The sequence below is a fragment of the Liolophura sinensis genome, chromosome 1, assembly GCF_032854445.1.
Source record: "Liolophura sinensis isolate JHLJ2023 chromosome 1, CUHK_Ljap_v2, whole genome shotgun sequence".
Lineage (NCBI taxonomy): Eukaryota > Metazoa > Mollusca > Polyplacophora > Chitonida > Chitonidae > Liolophura > Liolophura sinensis.
Genome location: NC_088295.1, coordinates 43118167 through 43139681, shown reverse-complemented (window position 1 = coordinate 43139681; position 21515 = coordinate 43118167). Strand labels below are relative to the sequence as shown.

At 37.9% G+C, this 21515-nt stretch overlaps 1 protein-coding gene across 5 annotated transcripts in view; it reads right to left on the bottom strand.

Annotated features, from left to right (window-relative positions):
* LOC135468173 (hemicentin-2-like) overlaps nt 1–21515 on the bottom strand; it is a 77480-nt gene that overhangs the window by 25386 nt on the left and 30579 nt on the right. For 4 of the 5 annotated variants that reach the window (XM_064746266.1, XM_064746302.1, XM_064746275.1 and 1 more), the window contains 11 exons: nt 10598–11303; nt 7428–7715; nt 5412–5717; nt 4767–4907; nt 4282–4401; nt 3217–3492; nt 2599–2685; nt 2236–2406; nt 1533–1766; nt 939–1055; nt 82–381 (listed from right to left, as the gene is read on the bottom strand). In XM_064746266.1, coding sequence (XP_064602336.1) covers nt 82–381; nt 939–1055; nt 1533–1766; nt 2236–2406; nt 2599–2685; nt 3217–3492; nt 4282–4401; nt 4767–4907; nt 5412–5717; nt 7428–7715; nt 10598–11015 — 2458 coding nt within the window. In that variant the 5' untranslated portion in view covers nt 11016–11303. Of the gene's footprint in view, nt 1–81; nt 382–938; nt 1056–1532; nt 1767–2235; nt 2407–2598; nt 2686–3216; nt 3493–4281; nt 4402–4766; nt 4908–5411; nt 5718–7427; nt 7716–10597; nt 11304–15834; nt 16158–21515 lie in introns of those variants that run through there. The other variant, XM_064746293.1, reaches the window with a different exon arrangement.

Here is a 21515-nt window from a genome sequence, read left to right as displayed (position 1 = left end):
GACCAAAGAACACAAAAACCAGGCAGGTTGAGAAGAGGTATACACATTTAAATACTTTAAATCTGTGTCACAGTAACTCACATTTGTCAACAATGGCAGCTGTTTGGGTGTTTGTGCCCTGAGAGTTTGTGGCGGTGCACTTGTACGTTCCATGGTCTGACTGAGAAGCCTGGCTGACAGTGAGGATACTGGTGTACTCGTACTCCTGTTGTCCTCTACCTCCAGACTGTATGCGGTATTTACCATCACTGTTGAGCACCTGCTCATTGAAATGCCATTCGAAAATGGGCTCTGGATTGGATTTAGCCAAACAAGTGAAGGTAACAGTGCTGTTGGCATCCTGGGCAACCTTGAGAGGTGTCACTGTTACCAAAGGGGCATCTGGAACCGGAGCAGAACCACAAATTAAAACTCACCTCATGGATAAAAATTTCTGATCCAACTATTTGGCAGGCCTAAAAATAAAGTGGCTACATGAATTATGACGGCTGACAAGAGTACGGTCTGGGTGAGTTGAGAATTCTGATTATAAGAGCCCTGACTGAATGAATGGATATGTTGACAAGCTTTGCAGCTGCAAAGCCTGGCCTTGCTAAATAAGCGCACATGAAAACTTGTTTACTTATTTAAATGGCTTTTAACTGTAAAACCACTGAGTTACTGGCGAACACCTTCACATATGACACAGGTCACATTAGTGGCAGTCAAGTGGTCTGGTGAACTCCATGTAAGACCACACGAGAACACTGTCCAGCGCTTGTATTACCATAAAGGCCTAAAATATAATAAATTAAAGCAGAATACAGAAAATTCCTTGTCAACGAAAAGAAATGAACCCACGTACAATGTGAATTGGATATTGAAAGTCTGTTAGCAGGTGCAGGTGTAAATAGTTTACAGCAGACTTGATGAGATTCAATCAAGCCCTGAACACTTACATTGTACAAATATCTGAATGGTCTGACTGATTGCCCCAGAGGCACAGGTGTAATTTGCGGTGTCTTCCATCAACAGCTGATCCTCTCTTCCGTCCTCCCTATGAAGCCGTTGGAACCCTGTCGCACAAATCAGAGTGTTACACTTTAGGGAATTTAAATCATCCTGCAATCAACAGCTTGACCATTCACAACTTTACAACACAGGGAGATAAAAAAAAAATGACCTGTGAATGATGTCATACACATTTACACATTTTCATGATGTTTACATTCCATTCTGGAAGGAAACAGTTTGCTGGAACTCAAAGGGCAAGGCTATCCATTTTAAGTCCTTAAAATCTCCAGTTTGTAACATTATTAGGTTTGGTACTAAGATAGGAGTAGCTGCCAAAAACACTGAGTTATGCACAGAGCAGAAAGAATAATGTGTGGGAAGTCAGGGACAGTGCAAGAGGAAAGCCCCCAAACATTGCCTGTTACAATAAACATACCTATGGATGTAAGCAACTTATGGGATTGATACGTGGTGATGCTGACAATGAATTTATACATGTCTTGTGTACATGTACTTTTGATTTCCAAGCATAATCTTACCTTTGAAAGCTAGAGTACTTGTGACAATAGAGCTCTGCGAGTCACTAGTTTCTGCAGCACTTTGTGAGATCCTGTAGAAGTCTCCGTCTCCTCTCACATCAAAGGGAATTCCATTCTTCCTCCACTGTACATCAGGCTGTGGACGACCTCTGACCTGACACTGCAGCCGGAACCCAATCTCTGTTATATTCACGTTCTGGGAAGCTGGCAATGTGGCAACAAACCTTGGGGGCTCTAAAATGGAGACGAAGTTAATTGATAAATTACATACACTTTTTTCTCAAAGAAATAGTAATAATACTTTTAAAGATATATATTTATTTATATACATTTATTTGATTATGTGGAATGCCAGTCAGTTTTACAGGTGGAGGCAACCAGCGTGCTTGGGGGGCAAACTTTAGTAAGTCACTGTCAAATATGACAAATATCTCATGTGTCAAGTACAGATATGCACACAAGATTAGTGGAACACAAGTGGCCTTTCACGAGCATTAGATTGTACAAATAGCCACACAAGCAAGGCACCCTTCCACAAACATACAAATCCGTTCATTTACAGACTTGCATTAACAACGTCACGTTTAGCAGGCTTAAACCTTCTCATGCATACTTGTGTAGTCTACTTTTTCAGTCAAGAGCTTGGTTGATAGGAAAATTACACATGTATGTGAATTTGACTTGGACAATGTATAGATATTACCGTTGACATTCAGTTGTATTCTGCTCCAATCCCCTGTGCCCATTAGGTTCTTTCCCCGGCATTTGTACACGCCACTGTCCGATAAGGTAGCAGTCTCAATGGTGTATACATCCCCGGTGACAATCTCGGATGTACCTTCCTTCTGCCATTCTATTGTCCCCACAGGAAAACCTACAAATTGTGAGAACATTTTGTCACAGTTTGAGTCACTTTAACACACAATAACGTTCATGAAGATGAAGGAAGGTCATTCAAGTCAGATGCAAACCACAAGAGTATGTTGAGTATTTTGATATCTTTTTTTCACACATTTACTCATCTCAAGAAGGTAATCAACATTCTGAATGATTTAGAGCACCATACCTGGTTCGGGAAAGAGACACTTGATTTCAACTCTGTCCCCAACGTTGGGTGTATCCATTGGGTGAAAGGTTGGCACCCCAGGGGGATCTGTTGAGTTAAAAAAAAAATAAAAATAAATAAAAAACAAACGAAAAAAACTTTAAAACAATGAACTTGGGCAGAGCTTTCAAACATGTACCCAGACAATGCTCTTAACAAGAAATAAAAACTCTTTTGACTTTTGTAGAATTTCTATTGAATGTAATGTTTTATTACCGGGCACAGACGATTTAACAGTTGATCACAAACTTGTAGGGTTAAATGAATTCTTACTTGTTGTACAAAATCCAGCTGTAACTATATTGTGAACCAGATGATTTTGTCACAAGCAATAATACAACTTTTTCGTTGCAATTACTGCTAATTTTGTGAAGACACATTACAAAGTATGTCTATTAGCACAGGCCTGCTCCGATGCCCTAACTTTTCTAATTTACTTATAAATTCTCTTGATCATTATAAACACCGAAGTGTTTTCAGAAATGGCTAACAATATTAAAATCCACCAGTGCAAAGTCTTTTACATAATATATAATAAAAGTCTAAAGTTCGTACATTATAAGAGCTTATCATTCTTACACTGTACAAGGAGTTCCACTATTTTCTCTGCTTGAATGGACTCAGGGGTGCCACCAGATGGCTGAACCCTGTTGGTGACCATACAGGTGTAGTTGTCTGCGTCTCTCCTCAGGATTCTGTCAAAGATGAGGGAAGGGTTGTACTGCGAGATCCCATTAGATGACGTCCATTTCACGTTCCCGGGGATGGGGTTTGCTATGCTCTTACATGTCAGGTTAACGCTGTCAGACTCATTGACTATCACCTGATTCTGCCATTCCACAATCTCTGGTCCATCTGGAATGGAAAAGGCACACAGATTTGTCTATAGTAACTTCAAATTTCGGTCTGCATGGTGCGTTTTGAGAGGCAAGCCAATGTGATACAATATTAATTTTGGAGTTGAAATGTACATTTTTCTAGTTGGATATCATCCTTCATGTACCCGTCACATTAACATCAGAACTGCCTAAGATCGCTAAAACTCTCAAAATTCTTATGCAAAATCCTCAACTTAGTCACTGGTAATATTTTATGCCACTGATCATATGTACTCACAACTCTTTCAGAAAGTTATATACTCCACCAAAAATGTTTATGCTAGTTAACAGGTTCATTTGAAACCACAAATGGCACCTTGAGAGATACATAACCCTGTGACAATATTGACAGAGGCTGGATTTGAACTCCTCACCTCACTGATCAAGGAGTGGTATAATGCAATGTGACAACTTGGTAAATGATGATTTAGATTCAATTAACTACAAATTATCTAAAAACAAGTTTCTACAGATGCCTGAATGAAGGATATAAGTTGTAATATGAGCTTCGACGCGCTTCAGTTCACTTTTTCTCATGATTTTCACTATGTTCAAAATGCAAAATATTCCATCCTATTGATCACTTCAGCAGAATAAGCTCTTTGACTTATTTAACAGGTAAAGATCTGATTTGAAGAAGCCATGCTACAAATTTGAAATTCTTTTTACATGTATTCACTAAGTTCAGCTGAGAATATTTTATACAGTCCACTGAAACAATATTTTCTGATCCAGTAAACTGAAGGTAATACAACAAATAACTTACATTGTACATCCAGCAATATAGATTCATTCTTCTCTTTTCCAATACCATTGAAGACAAAACAGGTGTAAGTGCCACTATCAGTTTTCTCTACTCGTGGAAACAACAAAGCATTGCTTATCTCTGAAACACACAAAAATACTATTTACACCTGTAGGTAAATTCTAATTGACAGTTCCATAAGACAAAAAGTTTTTGAATTAACACCATAATTCTTTAACACTTTCACATGTTTGCAATGTGTATATTAAAGCATATTCTGAGGGCATTAGTCTGTGTAGACTGATAAAATTATACTTCAGTGAAGTCCTGAAATCAGCCAGCCCATCCAATGTAATTTTGTCTTCAAACTCAACTGAAAAAGGTACACAAGTTGCTCTTTTATATTTTAAACATTTACCTCAAACAAAATATAAAAGACATTTCTGACATTCGTGTCATTAGTGTTATTGATGCATGTATACCTTTCAGATGTAAGCCATACTTACGCGGTAAGCGGACACCATCTTTTTCCCACTTGAACGTCATGCCATTTGTAGGGAATGCACTGACTTCGCATGTTAATGTCACTGACGCTCCTTCTAATATTCTGTATGGGTTGTAAGAACCAAAGGTAATCCTTGGGGAATCTGCAAATAAAATTGTGTAAAATGTTCAATAATGACATATATATACCTAATAACATAAATATTTTAAGTCATTAGATATAATGAATTGCTAATATGACCAGCAGAATGGTTAATTTTAATGAAACGTATAAGGGGATAAGGGGACATAACTTCTGATAAACTTCCCCTCACAGAGTTACCTCCCATCACAAAAAAATTCTGCACAAGGTAATTTACTGCGATGTATACATCAAATTCATAAAAATCAAATTACCTGTCCGAAGACAACAAACTCCAGTTTTGGATTCACAAGTAAGGTAACAGATCTCAGAAAACAACCAGCAGTACAACTGTTACACATACACTATTAAATTAGTTTTCTGAATTTGATAAGTTGTTATATTCTGTATTACACAGAACAAGATACTGTCCGTATATGTCAGATAAAACTTTTCCAAACAAAAAAAAAAAAAACAGTATCACTTTGTTGCTGAATATATTCATGTGTACTTAAGACTGTCTTACATCTGACTTGCAGGGTTTGGCTTTTACTGGCTGGCTGCGCTTGGTTCACCTCATTCACAGCTTCACAGGTATATGTGGCTAGGTGATCGGTCCAGTCAAGCTGTCTGGTCAGTTGTCTGCTAGCGGGATCACCTGCATTGGGACCTTTAGTGGTGGGTCCAGCATTGACCTCTTGACCATTGCGTTTCCAGACTAATGTTGGGCTTGGGTTGCCTCCAGTTGAATTGCAGGTTAATGTCAAACTTGCCCCCTCCGTCAGAGGGGAGGTGGACCCATCAAGGGTTATCTCAGGCACCCCAGGTGCAACTGAAAACAAGCAGTACCAAACACACATTAAAGTATACATGTAGCTTTCCTTTAGTTTCACACACATTTATGAGTATGGAATTTAGTATTCCATTTCACCTACATATATAAGTCCAGGTGTAGAATTGCTGTAGGGAACATCAATTTTTCCATATCAAAAGCTGGAATGCCATTATTACATGTGATAGAGAGTTAGGACAATTTAAGCATTACGATATGTACAAAATATACACTGGCTAGGTTTTCTCACACTGGAAACAGCTGTACATTTTCCTGGTCTACAGGTGGAGGAAACGGAAGCGCCTGGAGTGAACTAACACACTTTGATAGTTCACCTCCTAACTTAGTCATAGCCAAAGCAGCAAAAACCTTTTTTATGAACAAAGCCTGTTCAAAAACACATAGATGGATCCATATACATGTACCCTAAATGGCTATAAATTTCGTCCATGACTAACCTGCCCATTTTTCCTGATTCTGACAGTTCTATTGACTTTATAAGGTGTTTTGAGGTTTGCTTGGAACATGGGATGATATTCTACTGGAAAATGGTAAGTTTCAGCACCAAAAATAGTATTTTATGACATTTATTTGCCTCCAAAAATGCACCTTTGAGGAAGGGCTGTAGTAATTATGATGAAAAGCATACCACTGCATCTTGATAAATATGACACTGTAATGCAGGCAGCCAAATATATAAAAGCAAATAGAAGCACATGCATGTACCTACTGATCAGCTTCATTTAGGTTGCAAATGAAAACTCAGTCAGTTCTACTTACACCACTCTCCAACTCCTACGGTCATATCATTGGTTGACTAAATCAGAAAGTTGTCCTTTGCTCCTTTTGGCTTAGTACCTACACATACCACTATAGTACCTCAATAGCCAACAGGTATATACATCACAAATCCCTCAAAACACGAATACAGGTTAAATTTGGAATTTGCAACAATCTATTTGTAACTCAGCTCTATAAACAAAGTTATGTATGATATAAAATGATTTTACATTGATTAACTAATCATACACCAGTTCACATAAGTTGGCAAGAAACATGTCTTTAATGGTAAAAAGTTGAAAAAACTATGGCTACTGTATTTTGCATGTATTAAGAGCTGATATATACAAACTGACATATACAAATTCATCATTATCAGTCATAAAGATTAACTAACGAGCACTGAATAGGTTTCTCATTCACGGGCGTTCCATGTGTAGTGGCGTTCGCAACTATTCAGGATGATGTGTGGTTCACAGCACTGGCGAATCCAGCATATTTTTAGTTAAAAAGACAAAAAATAGGAGGTACAACTTCTGAATTGTTTGTTTTCTTTTGAGACTGTGGTGAAAGGGGCATACTGTATGTGTCAATAGTTTATTTAGATTACATGAAACATTTACCATTTGTAAACTGCTGTACTATTCCCCCAATTTCTGGTATATGCACCACCACCAACACAGGCATAAATTAGGGAAAACACTTAAGCCCTATTGATATGTGTGCACCTGAACAATGCACGCCTCCATGTACATGTATGCTTTGGGAGGAGGGGGGTATTCTTTATGTATGTGAATAATAAAGGGTGAGAACCAGCTCATTAGACAAAAGATTTACTGTGCCAAAAAACCCAGAAATTGTCATGTTGAAAATGAAGTTCAGAATTTAACAGCATTAAATTCACTGCATCCTTTGCCACCTGTAACTCACCTAGTACAGTTACTGTGGCTTGTACAGCTGTCACTCCAGATGGCGTACAAGTGTAAGAACCAGAATCCCCCAAAGTCACACCTGTAATCTTCAAGTCACTGGCATTCACAAGAGAATAGCGATCTGAAACACCTTGCTGCCGGATTTGTCCTGCGAACAACAACTTTGGACCATGCTGCCAGAGGATAATTGGCGAATCATTGCTTGAATAGGCACATTGTAAGATGACATCTTCTCCTAAGATCGGCCTTTGATTGGATGGACGTCTGGTGAAAGACTGAGCTGATACTGCAAAGAGAAGACAAGTCTCATGTTAAAAACAAAGCTGCTAACGAAAAGCATGCAGTCCTCAAAAAACAAACTGAAATCCATTCTAAAAGGTTAGCATAATGTTTCCCATAACCAGGATATAAACAATAATTACATATATGATACTATCAGGTTAAAACAAACAGCATATTATTACACCATGCTGGCTGGTCAAGATTTTGCATCATCTGTAGCTTTTGAGCCCAAAAATGCCAGTCTTAATTTTCCAAACTTTTAAAAAAAGTTTCTTCTGCATTGGAAGAAAATGTCTGTTTTAAAAATGGGAATTTCCCATTATTATAATGCACACAACATGATGTAAGTAGTTTCACATATGTTCTGAGTGGATGTTTAAGTCTTCTTTGGGGCAATTTATGCAATGAATTTTTTTGAGAAAAAAGACTTTATAGAGCAAAATGTAAGAGTAATGGAACCCTGCATGAAACCGTGCAATGATAACAGTAAATGGTGTTGATGTAAATGTACTTATTATGCGCTTCAGCTGTTTACAATGGAAAATGCCAACCATAATAATCTTTAAATAGTCTACCATAAGACTGCTTTTAATTTAGACCTATATTACATACAGATCAAAGCCTTAACCATGTATAACAATGAAGAACTCATTTAAGAAACATACATGTACATGTATAATGTACATGTACATGTACAGACCCTTGGTTTATGAGTTCTGAGTACACTGCTTGTTGTTCTAAACCTTTTAAACACTGCATGTATGTACATGTATGTTTCTATTGCAGGCTGAGTTAGTAAAGGAATGTTACTATAAACAGTTTAGGTTACTTTCTTGTTCATTTCACATTCAAGTTATGATTTTTTTTTTGTACAAACAAGTACAAGATTGACCTCAATTTATGGACATATTTATGCACATGTATCTTTTAAACTTTTAAAATATCTACCACATATTTTAGACTTTTTCACCGTAAATTATATACTTAAAACTTAGAACAGTATTTTACTTATTCACATATTTTGTACAGGGCTAGTTCATTTGCAAATAAATGTCTATACATACAGGTCGTGTGCATGTATGTTTAATATTGTAGTTAAATAGTTGCAAAGCTAGCATACTCTATTTCTCCTAATTTTTAGGACTGTTTAGGAAAGATATGAACATGTTGGCCAGTAGATGTACTAACCATGTGAAAAAAATAATTAAATATTCTTGCTACAATTGCTTGAATATTGGTTAAAAAGAGCAGACCAGGAATCCCAGAAATGAGAAGAATTAGAGTACATATATTTTTCAGCTAGCAATGTAATACACCAGTAAAGACCAGTACATGTATGGCTTGTAATAGCCCAGTTAGTGCTGCATGTATGCCATGGTGTTGTACTAAGTGGGTGTTTTATGGAGCTATAGGTGTCATCTTATTGCCTTTCATAGTATACAAAGACATATACAGTCACCCCTGTCTCTATCAAACAGAAACCTTTCCGACTTTCCTCTAGGCTACATATATATATATATATATATATATATATATATATATATATATGTAAATGAATTAAACTTTTATGTGTTAACTCCATGGGTTACCTTTTATCTCCAGTCATCTGTCTTGAGAAGAATTAACAACATTTCGCTTACAGGAAAGTTTGAATGACAGTTCCTTCAAATGTCATCAATCTTTTTATACACGATGAACTAGATCAATAAAGTTTTGCTAGAGTCATTAAACCTGTGTGGAATGTATATTCCAGTTGGGGCAGGGGTACCAGGCACATCAATATAATCCAATCTGTTATACTCTAAGAGATGTATGCACAACATTCATGAAAATTATAAATGTTCCATTTTGCACATAAAACAGCATTATGACAAAAAAAATAAAAACAGAAAACAAATTATTTAACAGCCATCAATCTGTGTACAATTGAATACAATGCCCATTACAGCTAACTTTCACAAACCCTTAAACATGTAACTATGATTTCTTGTAAGTTTCTGTCTTAGAATGACATAATTTTGCCTATTTTTAGTGGTATTTCATTTGACATATACTTCATTTTAGTGTTTTCTTTGCCTTTAAGAAAATTCAACCATCTACATGTAAAAAATACATGAACCAAGTTGTTACACACTCAATCCAAATAGAACATGACTTTTTATTTTCTTAAAATGCATGTCAGCCAAAACATGCAGATATTGATACATGTCTATTAAAAGTAGAATTCACAAGTTAGCTAACCTGTAATTGTGAATTTGTAATGTATTAAGAAATGTGTACTGCAGTTACAGTGGCTAGAACCCGACAGGACTTGTGTATATTGCACCATATATATGCTTGAACATTTCATAGCTCTGAGTTAAATCACTGGTTTTACCCTAATTTTTAATTAGTCTTCTCACCTATGAAGCAAACTGAATTTCTGGTCAGTTACCTAATTTGTTCTGAAGCTAAATGTGCATGTACATGCTTTAACTTACAGCTATTGTTAAATGTACATGAAATCTTATGATAATGTTGCCTACATTTTTAAGTCATGATTTATTTATTTATTAATTTGCTTGGTGTTTTATGCTGTACTCAAGAATATTTCACTTATACGACGACGGCCAGCATTATAGTGGGAGGAAACCCGGCAGGACCCGGGGGGAAACCCACGACCATCCGCAGGCTGCTGACTGACCTTCACTTGTACGGCTGGAGAGGAAGCCAGCATGATCTGGACTTAAACTCACAGCAACCACACTGGTGAGAGGCTTCTTTACGCTGTGCTAGGGCGCTAACCAACTGAGCCATGGAGGCCCCCTTAAGTCATGATGATGTACACTGTAAAACAATTGCACATACACATTCACTTCAGAAGGCATACTGATATATAATTCTTACCTTGTAATGATTGTGAAAACAGAAGCACTGTAAAGATGAAAAAATACCACAGACTATTGTGTAGAGAGTTAGGAAATGGGCCATGCCCAAACCTCCGCCATTTTGCCCACTGCAATGAAGGCAAATGTCCATGAAGGTCACCAGCAAGCTGCTGCCTTTGGTCAGTCCTACATGTAGGCTTCCAATCTGACATTGGAACTGTACATGTTCGAATAGCACTATTCCCACACCAGCTATCATTTTGGTGTGGAACAGAGAGGGGGTCGAAATCACACGCGACCCTATCACAGGAAAGAATTACCTCCCTTCTCCGTCGATGATCACAACCACAACCACTTCCTGCCATTTTGCATGAGGAACAAGCTTTGCGGTCAACCCTGGTAAAATCCCACTGTGAAATTGCTCCAGATAGTGGCATGATTCATGTCTTACATGATGTCACAACAGCAGGTAGCATTAAATATCCTCACAGATAAAACTCTCGAATCAATAATATTCTCCCTGAGTCACATTGGCTTGTATAGTGATGACAGGTGTGTGGTCAAGCCGTCACATCAGGTGTATTGACACACGTCACCACAGTCTAAGCACAGGTAAAAATTAATCTTCTTTGAAGTAGATGTTGGTAATTATCCTGATTGATGGTTAACCTTTGGTCCTGAAGTCTAGCAATGATGTAACACCTTACTTGTCGTTTCATTCATATCTGTGGACAAAAACAGAACATTGGTTAAGACATAAAGACTCCTTAATGCTCTGTAATGCGCTGTAATGTCCAACTTTGTACCCAAACTTAAAACTGCTCAAACAAGATTATACCTTAATAGGTAAGTAACTGATATCTTAGAACAACAAATTACATAACAGTTCAAAGTCACCTGTACAGGTGAGGTGCAGAGCAGTCTCCTATAACACCCTCTACAGTTTCACCTTGAGCGACTGTAAACAAACCTACGCAGTGCCATGGTAACCAGGTTCAAGAGCAAATCAATGGATTTCGCAATAGGATATTCATAGAACATATATAAAAACCATGTATAGTGGCAACTACAACATTACAAAACAGTACCTCACTAGCAACTGAACCATCACTGGATGTTGTAACGATAATTATTATGGCTAGAATTGTATGACGAGCGTTACCAGGTGTTTTGTTTTTTCACTGAAATTGTAGTTTGCCTTAAGCAACAACAAAAACAGGAGGAGTTGAACTACATGTTGGAATAATATATGAAGTTGGCTAATTATCCCCACAATATCCACCTGTCTGGCTACTTTGTTAATGTTATGCACAGGTATAGGGCTTTAGACAACAACATATCCGATGTAGTTCAGATGCTGATATATGAGCATGCAATGATGTCATCTTTGAGATAAAAGTGGTTGCATATTGATGTATTCAGTATTAAAGATAAAAACAAAAGATTTCTATGATTAACTTAAACACTCAACCAAATACACATATAAATGTGTACGCTTGAATATATCTGGCACAAAAACAAGTCACAAACTGAATGTGAATCATACGTGGACAGCCAGTTACAACAAGACAGATGACAACATAGAATACTAGTAGATGTACAAAGCAGTATGAAGTACACTCAATCTGAATCATCAATTTACACGGACTACCTGCATTGTGAAGGAGAGCAAACAATATGTATGTGAATCTGAACTGTAAAGGTGTAGGCCTACCTAATTCTCCTGTCGTAGATGTACAACCATTCGACAATGACAACAGAGATTACTACCCTATCCAAGCTGTCCTGTACCATCAAACTATACCACACATGTACATGTCTTCTGTTCAATAATACCTGTGTACAAGTATATGGAGCATGTTAACCTGGAGAGAAATCAATAAACATGGCGACAAAGGACAATCTACCTGGCCAGGTAAAAACAACAGTGAATGCTCTTTACACCGGCAGTTATAACAAATATGTAACCATATTCAGCATCTACCAACTCGATCCAAGACCAAAGCAACTCTTAATGAAATACATGTTCTCCGAAAATCAAGGAATAAGAGCATCTTTTTACCTTGAGGTTGAAGTGCATGTAGCATGCTGAGATCAACCATCAGTTCATGCAGGCTACACACAATGTCAGGCACAATACATAAATGCTGTGTTATTGTGTTATGCCACCCATCATGCACACATGGTGGTATACTGAACAAGAGCATGTATAACATAATCCACACACACACAATAAGTACTGGACTAACATACCATCATCATCTGATATACATGTTCAGGTATGCTGATGTCACAGGTACGTGTATCTTCTAACTGTACACATCTAAGTTACACATAGAAGCAACAAAAAAACAAAAACAAAAAAAAAAAATTACATGTATACTGAAAACATCTGTTTTAATGTAACAGTGTGTCGTTTATGGCAGAAGATAATAGATGTGACATCACCGATAACACGTCACTATCACAATGATGCATACATCTCACTATATAATCAATACTTTTAACTGTATTTACTTTAGTGGAAGAAAAAAAGATATTTACAGAAACAGATTTATCTATGTCTTTGGTTTTTTTTATGGTCTCTGCTTTAAGAAAATTCAGAAGCCAGTTAATGGGCTGATAAAAAACTTCTTGGACATACAGACAAATCAAAGACTATTGTATGAGTACATTTCATGTAAATCAGAGATATGGACCCCCACATATTTATGAACTACCCAAATGACTCCATGTGACTAACACATAAAACCACACGAAGATGAACTTGTGGGAAGGTTTATTAGCCATCTATTCCCTTTACGATTAAATCAACAGTCTGGCTGCTTCTGTCAGCGTACATTTGTCACAAAATAAAGGCTTGTCTGTAAACAAGGAAAAGGAGACAGCTGTCCAGCTAACACAGTAGACTCACTGTCAAAATGATCTAAGATCTAACAGACCCTGTACTCCTCCCCCCCCCCCCACAGATAGCTGGCTGCTAATACTCAGTAGAAGGACAGCTATAGGCTTTCTAAAATGACAGGTATACCTGTACAAGCCATAATCATAGTGCCAGTGAGTCCCATGGTCTACTAGGCAATTATCTCTACTGTTCACCAACTACCAGCCCCATGTAGGTCAACAAGAGAAAATAAAAATCTGCACTGACCTGACTCTCCCACTTAGGAAATATATACCTGTACCTTGGCTCGAACAGGTAAACCCCTAGTGAAATGACACACCTATCTATGACATGAACAGGTAAATCAGACCCGGCAGGAAGTCAATATGTTCCTTGGCCGAGGGTTGAATTCTTCAGCTAACATGCGTCAATGTACACAGGTATAAGAGCTGTGTATTCCAGCGTCAAGGCCAAAATGCATGGACACTGTTGGAGATTCTTGGGTATAAGATAACCCACGCTACAGGTAAATCTGAAAAGGCCCAGCCAACCATTCAGTCATTCATCTTTTCTAATGGTATTTTATAATCATCCCAAACAGTGCAGTGTATATATACACTTACATGTTCATGTAGACCTATGCCCCAGTGACCATCCCATACTGTGGTATAATATAGCTGACTTCATGTGTCACTGCACGGGTAACAGTTGTTCTATAACTACAAGCCGGTAGTTGCTTGAGGAGAAAGCCATCTGGCTTCAGGCTTCACTGATAAAACATAATAATTCTTCTAAAATATCATGTGATCTTCCAAAAGTACCCATGATCACGTTTACCTGAATATACTTAGTAATAACACAGAGAAGTATCAACAGATCAGGTAGCTGAACAAACTATTGGAGATTGGATGTCATTTCGACATTCACCAGCAACATGCTACAGTAAGGCTTTTTGTCTCTTCATGTACTACATGTACCCTAAATTAGTCCTATATCTGTGTGACTGAGTATTAATGCATGGAATTAAAACATAGCGAATGTTTATGTGGTACACACATGTAGTCTGGACCCCATCATTTATGTATTCATAGTACATGTACTTGTAGATGCCGAATACGAATCCAAATGGCTGGGACATACTAATACATGCACAGCGAATCTAGTTTTTCTAAAACAAGCAATGAAACAACGTGTTACTAAGTAAATTACTGAAACATATTTTAATAGAGCTTTCAAACAGATGCCACTGACTCGAATGCACAGATAAATTAAAGATGGTTACATATAATTGTTCTTTTTATTTCACCCTAAACTGATTCACAGTTTAAAACATGTTCTCACCACGATATGGCTGAAAAATTGCCGATGTGGCGTAAAGCCCTAATCATTCATTCATTCATTCTTTTTATTTCTCTATGCATGTACAAGTGGCTTGTACAGAAGTGGCTGTATAGCCTTAAATAAGCATTTTAAATAAAATCTAATTCCCTTAAATAATTTTTAAAAAATGGAGCAAATGAAGTCTACACCTGCAAGTTAGCTATACCACAGAAAACCTGTTACATTTTAATGTCACCACAATGCTCTCTTGAACAAACAAGTCCTGGGGATTTTAGAGACAAAAAAACCTACGAGACAAAAAACAGGACAGTGATAATGTCACATCGGTCCATGCTACCTTGATCAACAGACTGTCAGTTTGAGCGTCGTAAAATCAGACATGAACATCACACATTTATACTCGCCTGAAACTAGAAAATGTCAGGTTTGGGAGTCTGTTGTAAATCCAGGTGATCAACTGTCAACAGAGCAGGTAAACAATCCTAAAACTCACTACGTGTGGAGGAATGGCCTAGCCAGGTAAAAATATACACACCAAGTGAAAAGTATCAACCATGGCTACATAATTCACAAACTCTCGTTAGCACAGTAAAGCCAACTGTACCTGCCTATTTTAAATACACAGATGGTTGGACAGCATTACCGCAAGTAAAGTTCTAGTTCTGTCCGCCGCATACAGATGGGACATGATCCTGTCTTGTAGCATGAATGTTTACCCAACTGTTGTCTGTACACACAGAAGAACTGAATATTTAAATATAAATTCTGAATTTCCTCATCATCATTTCTTAAACAATGTTCCAAAACTTCTTCTCCAACATACTGCATATAATCTTGATTCTTTTCACAATCGGCCAGGTAAACCAATTTCTGGATAAAAAAAAGCAGTCCTGCTCATTTACTGTAACGCAGCTGCATGTACATACGTGAAGGTACAGGTAACATACAGTGCTAATAATGGCATAATAAATATACAGCTGATACCTGGTTAGGTATCAAGTAGTCAGCATACACAGGTAATCATGGCTTACCTGCAGTTCCCACACAGACACTCCACCTTTCTCATTAACAGCTACATGTGCCTGGCACACAAGTAACCACAGGTAATTGGAGGAGGCCCAGGTAACACTGTCCCTCTCTGCCTGTGTAATTCTCAGCAAGGGGCCCCTTGGGCTGGCTAGTTACCTGTTTCCTGTACACGCTCTGGGCTATCACCAAAACCCTGGCTACAGTCTGATCAGAATTGCCATTTTACAGGTAAATCTCACTGGACACTGCCCCAATCAATACAAAATGGCAGATTTCCCTTCATGGCCGCTATCTGTACATGTATGTTAGTCTAAGAGCCGAGCCACTCTGACACACATGGCACGCTGGAGGCCACACTCTGGCAGGCTTTACCTGTTTGAATTTTACCTGGCTGCCCGGATGTGAAAGGTGACACACGCCACCCACGGTCCGCCAGCCAGCACTAACAAAACCATCAGTTAAGTGACGGATTTCAAATAGACAAAGAACACTGCGGGTGAATCTCTAAATCCTGGTGTCCTACTGATTAATCTGAACAAGAATAACGACTGGGATTAAAATGCCAGTAAAGTAACTCCCGTGACTACTGTGAAAATTACAGCTTTAATATAGCCGGTTATCATTCAAAAAATGAGTACACCTTATATAAATTCAAAATGAGATTACCTCTCTTACACATGACAACTGCCATCATGACTGCTTGTCAATCATATATATTTACATGCACATATTTATATTATTTCTATTACCAAAGCATACACAAATCTGATATACAAACTGCATAAAATCTCAAATATCATATAAATTTTTTTCTCAATAAAACAATGGAAGATTAATAAAGCATAAGAAATTAGAGGATCTAAATGGGATATTTTTATCACGATATATGCACCAAAGTATTTTTATGAAGTACTGCAGGTGAAATTTTAACATTAATTCTTCATTAATAATGTAGTGTTAATGAGGCTGTAATTTCATGTGACACCTAGGAACATGTATTATCAGATATTACATACTTATTCTCCAAAAAAAAATCTATATATACACATGTAGGTGTGTGACGTCAAATTATAACTACATTTATTGGTACAGCTATGATAATAACAAGTCCTGGCATATTATGTAACACAAACCTTGGAATAAACCATCTCTGGTTAATTTACAAACATACATATAACACTTGTATCGTGAGAGTACATGTATATTCTCTGTGACATAAAATAGAAATAAAGTATAACCAAGCAAAATCAATATGAGAGCTCTCTCAGCAAAGATTATCAGACAATTAATAAAATAATAAAGTAGACTGGTTTGGCAATGTGTTAATACCACAGGATGAGGGCGAGGTAAAAGTGCTGGGTGGGGTGGGAATGTGGCTAGGGAAGTAGTCACAAGAGGTGGCAAAAGGAAAGGCTAAGACAGGAGTGTGGAGTGTCTGTATGTAGATGATATGTTTACCAGTATACACATAACCATAATAGTCAAGCACTTGAGGTGTTGCTGACTTCCCCACCCCTGTAATACAAGCATATCGGTCTGTGTGACAAAAACGCTTCTGCTCTCACTGGCTTATCTGAACATTTACATCTTTAGCAGTTTGGATGTGGAGCAGATGTTATACATGTGTAGTGCCTGTAGTGACAAAGCAGCCACCTGCAGCTCTTCCTACTTCACACCTGTACCCAGCTGTATGGATGACAGACAGACGTAAGCACAACACAATAGTCAGGCCTGCATATTAGCAAGATGGCCAACCGATTGCAATTAAAACCCCAGATAAATAAGCCCTATGAAGCTAAACACACACATATTTACACTAAGGTTTACATAATAGGCTAGCAAAACTTTCCATAAAAACCAATGCAGCTGACCTGTAAATTTAACCTTGTAAACAAAATGAGAAGTGGCGGAACATACCAAACCGCAAATCCATACCCAAACAAGATCCTATGGAAATTCCTGCTAAAAAAAGTATTGGAATTTGCAGGCTGGCTCCATACACTGTTCATGACAACAGGTGTGGGGCGTTTGATCTGACTTTGCAACCCCTGTAGTGACCAGGATCTATAAGCCGATCCCCTCTGCTATTGTCCGGCTAGGTCTTCTCTGGAGTCCTGCCCACTGGACTGTGGTGGAGAGACAAGGGGACAATCAAATGCCTAGCTAGTCCTAACAGGCCACATGGAGGTAGCATGAAGAGAAAGGCCTGAGCTATCTTTAACTGGACAAAAACAGCCCAGCAGACTGGACAGGCTTACTGTCCTGACAACAGCCCATTTGCCCCCAGGGTTCTAGAACTTTAAATGAAAACTGAGCTCTCTTTAAATCCATTATCATTGATGTGTACTACATGTAGCACAGGTAGTATTTAGCTAGATGTTAACATGGGGATTTGTCCATCCCATTGAAACGCATGTAAACCAGAGCTTCAAAGTCTCGCAAGAGAAACCAAGTGCAAAACCACAAAAATATGGTTGCATGGTTGGAGGTCTGCTAATACTGAACTGTTTATGACAATTTTGACATCTTTATGTCTAGAGCTGAGAGTAAAGCAACATACCAGGAATTTTACCGAATCATCCCTTACCTAAAACAATATCCCTGCACGCACATACGTACATCAGATTTACAACAACAATCATTGTGATTGTTTTCTACCGTGGGAAAGTTGCACACAACAAACACCGAATCAATGTTATTTTTTTTTGGACAATTAACTACATTACAGCCAGAATAGAACTGACCTGTGCTATTAACCTATTAAGCACTATTTGCCGTGTATGTCTTCTGCCTCTGTAATAAGCAGGTCAAAAACAGGTTGAATGGTGAGAACAAACACCACTGCTTCATTATAAGCAGAATAAGCAATGATCTACACCAATAGAAACCTGATAATTCATTACCATGTACTTGTAACATGATAGTCTCTTCAATAATACTGATTGTTAGACATAAACCACTTATCAGACAAAGTTATGTTTAACTTCAATCATCTCTCTCCAAAATAATTTCAAGTTACATTAGTTTTTAAAAATACTAAATGCATGTTAAAATGAATTTTAGAAAGAGGGCATTATTTAGCTCTGAACAATTTGAGAGCAACAATCAATTTGAGAGCAACAATCAATTTGAGAGCAACAATCACTGGGAATCTACTTTTTCCCTTTCCTTAATTGCTTACCTTTACTGACTGATAACTTTCATGTAATTAGCGAAAGAAATTGTCCCAAATTCACAAATAGTTTATTGATGCAAACAATAATGTATATATATGCTCAAATGTTCACAACAATTGGCCTATATTCACAAATGGGCAATGTTGTCTTTGCATGTATACACACATTTATTTGTTTACCTGAAAACTGTCTGTCCTTTCCGTATATAAGAACATGTGAGTTCATATGAAAGTTGATTGAACAATGGCTAAAAAGTTTTGTAAATTTGTTCAATCTTAACTTTGCACAAATATTTAAGCTGGTATGCAATTTATAACTCCAGATTTCTTTCACAATATAAAAATGTAGAGCTTGCAGGGACTACTTCTTACAAGAAAGGCTTTTACAGGCCAGCATGTATCGGTGTTCTGTTATAAGTCAGAGACTGAAACCTTGACCAAATCTGGAGAACAGCCCAATGTCAGACTAGAGAAAAAGTTTAAATTGATTTGGTTGATACCTTAATGATACATGGGCATGCCGTGATCACCCAGTGCTTGTCTACAACCAGGATGTCATTAGGTAACCAATGAGTGAAAAGATCCTGAAGTAATAAAGCTATGCCAGAGTGCACAAGGGGTTAGGCTTCCCACAGAAAGGAGGGGGGGGGGGGACAGCAGGCCTGGGCTGTCCCACAGGCTGATTGATTACCGCAGGAAAGAGGGGCTTGTGCTCTTGTGAGACCAGTATGATAATGAAGGGGTCTCTCTGTTTACTTTGTCCAAGGAAAGCTAACAATGACAGATGTCTATGGACAAGTCCCTGTACAGGTGATCAGATAGTAGCAGGGTTAGTCCACATTCCTGATCTCTATCAACAGCAATCCGCAAAACTCTCAGTCCCTGTTGCAATAGAAAGCCATAACCGGTAAAACAATACTGAATATTGTATGCTCCCCATAAGCAGCAGGATGTCCAAATGTCTTCCGACTGTTTGGTTTGGACATCAATATCATACGACTCAGTGTTTGCCCTGGTTAGTGCCATTACAAGGGTTTATTAAGAGGTGGCAATACGACTCAGTGTTTGCCCTGGTTAGTGCCATTACAAGGGTTTATTAAGAGGTGGCAGGTGGAATGTTCTCCATCCTGTCATAAGCCTTACATCGTTCCGAAATTTCTGTACTCATTCCTCAGGTATTTTTCGAAAAACTACGTTACATGATGTACTTGAACTATAACAAAGTCACCTGGCACAAAAACAAAGAAAGGTTGCAAGAAAGTCTGTTCACCCCAGGCACTCCTGTTTCCTCTGCCATACCAATAAAACCTGTGTTTTATCAGTGAAAACTTCTTTAATATGGCATGAAAATATAATCAAATAAAAAAGCAAAACCACAAAAACATCTAACATCTAATCTGATGAATGAAACTGAGACATCACAAATGAACATGAAAAATCCTCCAAAAAGTAGAGAGCTAAATACATGTTGTCATGAATTCTGCCCAAATGGCAGCTAAACACATTTAGTTATAAATCAACCCAAACACTAAACCTGCACAAATCACACAGCTAAACACATTTTATCATAAACCTGTTACGGTAAACAAATTTTATAACGAAATCTGCCCAAATCTGACAGCTTAACACATTTTGTCATGAAGCCTGCACAAATCAAGCAGCTGAATACATTTTGTTATGAAGCCTGCACAAATCAGAGAAATAAACATACTTTGTCATGGTGCCTGCATAAATCAGATGGATCGACACATTTTGTCATGAAGCCATGTGACATCTAATGTCATCAAAGGAATAAGTTAACATTTTGCCAGATTCCGAAAGATTCGTTGATCTTAGAACAGTGCTTTCAGGTTTGTTTAGAATGGATGACTATGGCTTAATAACACTTCTGATGATATCCTACTGGGAAAATGTAAGCTTCAGCACTGAAAGTAATATTACATAATGTATACTGCTCTAAAAATGGACGTCTTGGGGGCAAATTTTTATGTAAAATACAATAAGTATGTAAGTGTTATAGACTCTTACACGCGATGATGACAGGGGTATGACAGGTCAGAAAGTGACTCCAGGGATGTCTCCAACTAAGCGTATGCACCCAGTACACTACAAGAATACATGACTTGCCAGACTTGAAGTCACCAGTGACAAAGGCGTACAGGACCTGGCATGTAGGCTGCATCCTCACACTTCATGGTTGCACCTGTTCATGAGTGTCTGTCCTTATGAGGATAAATGTCAACTGATGAAGGGCTATGTAAAAGTCAGGGTTACATGTACCTATAATACACAGCTTACATATTGTTTCAAGCAGAGGGTCTCCATGGCCATGGGCATGGCTTTCCTCTGGGCTCTACCAGATTTCTACCAGTGAAATATTCTTAAGTATTGCATAAAACTCCAATAAAATTATTACTGTTTCAAGTGTACCACAATGCATTCATCATTTCCTTTTGAGGGCCATAAGCAAATCTACTAGCCTCATACAATGTTGACAATATACAGGTC